Source organism: Palaemon carinicauda, chromosome 33, assembly GCF_036898095.1.
Source record: "Palaemon carinicauda isolate YSFRI2023 chromosome 33, ASM3689809v2, whole genome shotgun sequence".
Taxonomy (NCBI): domain Eukaryota; kingdom Metazoa; phylum Arthropoda; class Malacostraca; order Decapoda; family Palaemonidae; genus Palaemon; species Palaemon carinicauda.
In genome coordinates this window covers 10,090,981-10,097,546 of record NC_090757.1, presented here as the reverse complement: position 1 = coordinate 10,097,546, position 6,566 = coordinate 10,090,981, and the positions used below count along the sequence as shown (strand labels likewise).

At 42.9% G+C, this 6,566-nt stretch overlaps 1 protein-coding gene across 4 annotated transcripts in view; it reads left to right on the top strand.

Moving 5' to 3' along the window:
• Positions 1-316: 316 nt before the first annotated feature.
• The window catches only part of LOC137626063 (uncharacterized), a 228,007-nt gene continuing 221,757 nt past the window's right edge, over positions 317-6,566 (top strand). For 2 of the 4 annotated variants that reach the window (XM_068357142.1, XM_068357143.1), the window contains exon 1: positions 317-496. In XM_068357142.1, coding sequence (XP_068213243.1) covers positions 437-496 — 60 coding nt within the window. In that variant the 5' untranslated portion in view covers positions 317-436. The remainder of the gene's footprint in view (positions 497-6,566) is intronic. The other 2 variants (XM_068357144.1, XM_068357141.1) reach the window with 2 other exon arrangements.

Genomic DNA, 6,566 nt, shown 5'->3' with positions numbered 1-6,566 from the left:
AGAGAGAGAGAGAGAGAGAGAGAGAGAGAGAGAGAGAGAGAGAGAGAGAGTTGAAAGTCGGGCTGATTTCTCATCGACCAAGGAATTGCACACACAAGGGGAGAGAGAGAGAGAGAGAGAGAGAGAGAGAGAGAGAGAGAGAGAGAGAGAGAGTTGAAAGTCGGGCTGATTTCTCATCGACCAGGGAATTGCACACACACACAAGGGTAGAGAGAGAGAGAGAGAGAGAGAGAGAGAGAGAGAGAGAGAGAGAGAGATTTTCTACTATTTCCCTGTTGCTAGGGAATTTCCCTGTGATATGGCAACAGCGTTTCAGGCTATCCCCAGGAAGTCAGACAACGTCACAGCCCTGCAGTAGTAGTACTTTGCGCTCTCCTACGTCTACTAATGTCAAGATATTCTTGTTATAACCAACCTGTTTTTCTAGTGATAGGCCATGCCGCGGGACTTCAAATTCAACTTATCAAATGCATTGGAAATTATAAGGCTGTTGAATGTAAGTTTTATATAAAAAATTTCACTTGATACAACCAATGACTTGTTCCTTCTCTGAATGGTAAATAAATGGTTGCTTGAGGTAAACGTAGCCAATTCAGATTCAGTTTATGAAATACATTTGAAGTGCTGTGACAGTTGAATGTAAATTTTATGAAAAAATGTCTTGTTCAAACTGAAAACTAGTGACTTATTCCTCCTTAAAGTTTTATAAACAAACGATTACTTGTTACAAACCTAACCTAACCCAACACTCCATAGGAAGGGTGGGTTTGATTATATTAAAGTTCACCATTAGATACAATGAAAATAGTACAATTTGATTTCATGAAAAAATGAAATGGTTCGAATTGTTTTATTGTTAAATAATATAGGTTCATAGGGGTCTTTTAGTGGAGACTACTAGTGAAGTAAGGTATGGTGGTGTATATTATTTTTCATTGAAGAGGTTTTTAACAAGACCTTCCTACGTGGTACTATAGAAATTTGAATGAGTTTTGTAACAACTTTATTGCTTAGATTATGCTCATGTATATATATATATATATATATATATATATATATATATGTGTGTGTGTGTGTGTGTATAAAATTAGTGGAGTCCTATCAAATGAATTTACAGTGAACAGCGAAGTACTGTACTCCAAGGGAATATGTTGTCACCTATGTTGTTTATCCTACTCGTGGCTTTTGTAATGCATAGACCAGTTGGGGATGGTAGAGAAGGACTAGACTGGATTGGTAATAGGAAATTAGCTGACCTAAAGTATGCTGATGACTATATCCTTATTAGTAGAACCCCACAGGATTTGTAATGCTTGCTTGTCAGAATGCATGAAATATCACATGAGGTTGGGCTCAAGGTAATTAGAAGAAATACAGAGATGATAACGGAATATGCAATCGAAGAGGAAATATCATTGGTAGGAGAAATGATTAATGAGGTGGAATCATATGTATTAAGGAACTATAATATCTAATACAAAATATTTAGAATTTGAGTTAAATGAAAGATTGAAAAAGCAAATTAGACAATGGCTAGATTAAGTAAAATTTGGAAATCAAATTGGATGAAATTATATATAAAGATCAGATTATATATCAGTTTAGTGAGATAAGTGTTACTGTTTGCACAGTAGGACAATGAAACAACATCCAACAGATTTTGTAGATTTGAGAACAAAGCCCTCAGAAGAATATTGGGAGTGAAGTGGCAAGACAGGACTAGAAATGAAATTGTGAGAAAGATTACCTGAGTGTTATATGAAGATGAGATCATGGTGAGGGGTAGATAGAGATGGTTTAGGCATGCTCTTTGCTCTCACCAAGAGAGAGTAGTTCCCCAAACTTTCAACTGGGCTCCACACGGCACTAGAAGAGTTGGAAGTACCCAGGCCTACATGGCTGAGGTCTATGAAGCGTTGAGTACGAGATTACGAGTGGCGAAGTATTGATTTAAATGCTCAAGATAGAGACGACTTGCAAAATCTAACCTAGCCCCTATGAGTTAATAGGCGTAGAAGGAGACAATGATGGTGACGATGACGATATATATGTACAGTATTTGCATGCACACACTTAATATATATATATATATATATATATATATATATATATATATATATATATATATATATATATATGTATATATATATATATATATATATATATATATATATATATATATCATATTTTCATATACAGTACAGTATGTATATATACATATATATCTATATACAGTATTATATATGTATATATTTATTTATATACATTATACATATATATATATATATATATATATATATATATATATATATATATATATATATATATACATTTTTCAATATTAATCTTACCCGATAATCATGTAGCTGTCAACTCTGTTGCCCGACAGAAATCTACGGTCGGGATACGCCAGCGATCGCTATACAGGTGGGGGTGTACACAACAGCGCCATCTGTGGTCAGGTACTCTAGTACTTCTTGTCAACACCACCTCAATTTTTCCTCTGTCGTGCCGCCGGCAAGACCTACATGGATACGCTGTTGATTTTGGAGTCTTTTGTTCACGTTTTGGTGATGTATTTGCTCTGAAATTTAGCCTTCGCTGTTCAGGAAGCTTTATCATTAGCTTAGCAAGTTTTTGGAATTAATTTGATTTAATTTTGGTGACGAAGAGAGTATGAACTCTCTTTCACTTTTAAATGGCCGACCCTTCCCTTAGACGGAAGTGTTGGTGTCGAAGAGAGTATAGACTCTCTTTCTTTATTTTGCTTAACAAAGTTATAGATTTATTTTATATCTCTCCGCCTTTTACAGGCCTCTTCGATTAACTTCCTTTTATTATAAACTTATTAAAATTAATTTTTATGTTTGTTTATATGCGATCTTTCCTAATAGTAGGCGGTCTTTTCTTGGAACCGAAGTTAATTAACATTGAGCCCGTCATATCGTTTTTACCTGTTAAGATTTTATGCTATTTTATGTTTTTGAAAGAATTTCTTTGATAGTCTCGTACTGTTTTCAAAGTTTAACTAACGTTTTGTTTTGTCTCCGCAGTTGTTGACGTTCAGAACGTTCAACTTGCGCTCTATCGTTACGATAGAGAGAGAGTATTCACGGTTTCACGTTGCAGTAGAGTAAACCGATTTTAGCGTTTTGTTCATTCTTTCTTAGCTTAAATGGTTTTAATTCTAATAAAGGAACTTTTTATTTGGGAAATCTTTCAGTTTTTTTTTCCTTTAACAATAATATGTTTTAACGATTTATATAATTGGGCTCATCTCTCAGGTTCTAAGTCAAGAGAGAGAGAGAGAGAGATAGAGACGGAGGGAGAGAGAGGAGGATAAACGTTTCGTTCAAGCGGGTAACGTTGTTATCGTTTTTGCTCTTCTCCCTAGTCTCTTTAGGGGAAGAAGGTAAACGTTTCTAGAGTTTTATTCTTGTTCCCAGGCTTTATGCGGTGAGAGATTTTAAACGTAGTTTATTTGATCTAGTGTTTAGTCTCTTTTCCAGCCACTGAATTTTTTATCTTTCATTATGTTTTTCTGTTACATTGTAATACTGTTTTCGCAATTACTTACTTTTAATGAAGGATAGAATTGCGTGTTTCAGGTACAAACCACTTAAAGTTTCGAGTTCAGTGAAATAAGTGCAAACAGAAATTCAAAAGTGATAAAGTGATAAGCGCAAAGTGTTAGAGTGTTGCGTTCGAGGGTTCGTCTGTTCGTGCCAGTTGTTCGCCTAGTCTGGGACCTCTTACAAGCTCCCAAGCCCAGGGGAGAAGTAACGTCGAAGGACTTATGGGTTCATCAGGCCTTGATCGACGAACAGACGTTTCCCTCCGTGGTTTCGGGTGTACCCACTCACGTAGCCGACGTGATCACCCCACCCACACAAAGACGAGAGAGCCCATTTATTCCTCGTCTGCGGAAGAGGTTTCTCGCAGAAACCATGGACCAAATCTTGCAGCTTTTAAGTGCAAGTCGGTCCCTTCCGCGCAAGTCCAACTCCTAGGTGTAGCCATTAGCACTGGGTCAGTTCGGACTTGCTGCAGTACGACAACTGCACACCTCCCAGAGAGGCAAGGTGGTACCGCAACAGGCAGTAACTCCGTCTGTTGCCGCACCAGCTGTTTTAGACCCTCAGTCTCAACGGACAGTAGCTCCGTTTGTTGTTGTCTTTCATAGACCCTAGTGGTCCATGCTGCAGACTATACAGTCTCAGCTTGCTCCTTCATACAGGAGTATCATGCTGGAAGGTTGACAATGTAGCCTGTTAACCTACAACCCGCCGAGGTTGTGCGCTCAGCAGATACTACGGCTGCCTGCTCCCACCCTCCACCTGTGAGAGCTCCACCTCCGATGCGCAGTCCACCCTGCCAGACGCATGTTCTTGCTGCGCCTCCTGCTTTCATGCGTGAGTTGCCGCATCGGGAGTTGCCGGGTTCCAGCACTATGAGGCAACCTCCTCAACCCATGAGGCAGGAGCCTCATGCTATGCGGCAACCTCCTCTACCCATGAGGCAGGAGCCTCATGCTATGAGGAGCCTCATGCTATGCGGCATCCTTCTCAACCCATGAGGCAGGAGCCTCATGCTATGCGGCAACCTCCTCTACCCATGAGGCAGGAGCCTCATGCTATGCAGCATCCTCCTCAAACCATGAGGCAGGAGCCTCATGCTATGCGGCATCCTCCTCAACCCATGAGGCAGGAGCCTCATGCTATGAGGAGCCTCATGCTATGCGGCATCCTCCTCAACCCATGAGGCAGGAGCCTCATGCTATGAGGAGCCTCATGCTATGCGGCATCCTCCTCAACCCATGAGGCAGGAGCCTCATGCTATGCGGCGACCTCCTCTACCCATGAGGCAGGAGCCTCATGCTATGCGGCATCCTCCTCAACCCATGAGGCAGGAGCCTCATGCTATGCGGCATCCTCCTCAACCCATGAGGCAGGAGCCTCATGCTATGAGGAGCCTCATGCTATGCGGCATCCTACTCAAACCATGAGGCAGGAGCCTCATGCTATGCGGCAACCTCCTCAACCCATGAGACAGGAGCCTCATACTATGCGGCATCCTCCTCAACCCATGCGGCATCCTCCTCAACCCATGCGGCATGAGCCTCATCCCTTGCAGCATGAGCCTCATCCCATGCAGCATGAGCCTCATACCATGCAGCATGAGCCTCATCCCATGCAGCATGAGCCTCAGCCCATGCAGCATAAGCCGCATGCCATGCAACACTGCATACCTTACAGCATGCTCTACATACAGCATGCTCTGCATACCTTACAGCATGCTCTGCATACCTTACAGCATGTGCATACCTTACAGCATGCTCTGCATACCTTACCGCATGCTCCTCAGTCACACATCTTTGGTTGTTGCCAACTCACAAGACTGTCAAGCAGTTTCATAACGTTGCCTTCTGGTCTGCTGCTTTTGCACCAGTGAAACCCTCACTGAGAGAACTTAGCTTTTCTCGGATATGGTTCCTGTAGATGAGAAAGTGCTATTCTCCCTCCTTCTGATATTCCCTTGAGGACTCTGTCATTTGGAGAGGAGCCTTAAGCTGCTTAGCCTCCTTTGGACTTTTATTTAAGCATAACATGCTTCCAGGGAGGGTAATGGTTCCGTTTCAGTCGCTAACCCCGTCTGTTGCCACACCTGCTCCCATAGACCTTGAGCTTTGTTGCAAGACATGCAGTACAAGCTTAGTCCTTGTTAGAGGATTTTTTGTTTACGGAGTCAGTGTGTCACTGGGAAGACGTTCAACAACCAGCAGAAGTGACTTATTGTGACGCAGTGCGGCAACCTCAGCAACCCGATAAGGAGTTGTCTGTACGACCCAGACAGTCTAGACAGTTTCGGGTTGTCGCTGTACTTCCTCGCTTCCCCATGGTTGACAGTTCACAGACTGTGCAGCAGTACCATGATCTTGTGTCCGGCTCCGTCAGACGACTGGCTTTTAAGAGCTCCCACAAGTCGTCGCTGTCTGGAGATTCTCAAATGGACTATGGATCTGACCAAGGAACTGGGCCTCCTGATCAATTTTGAGGAGTCCCAGCTCGTCCCATCCCAGACCATTGTCTACCTGGGTATGGAGCTTCAGAGTCGAGCTTTTCGGGCTTTTCCGTCGGCCCCAAGGATCTACCAAGCCCTAGAATGCATCCAGAGCATGCTGAGAAGGAACCGATGCTCAGTCAGGTAGTGGATGAGTCTAACAGGGACTCTTTCATCGCTGGCCCTGTTCATCGTGTTAGGGAGACTCCACCTCCGCCCCCTTCAGTATCATCTAGCTGCTCACTGGATAAAGGACATGACGCTAGAGACGGTCTCAGTTCCTGTTTCCGAAGAGAGGAGGTCTACTCTCGCGTGGTGAAAGAACAGCTTTCTTCTCAAGGAAGTCTACCTTTGGCTGTTCAGAAACCCGACCGCCGTCTCTTCTCGGACGCATCAGACATGGGCTGGGGTGCGACTTTGGACGGACAGGAATGCTCGGGAACATGGAATCAGGAGCAAAGGACACTTCACATCAATTGCAAGGAGTTGTTGGCGGTTCATCTGGC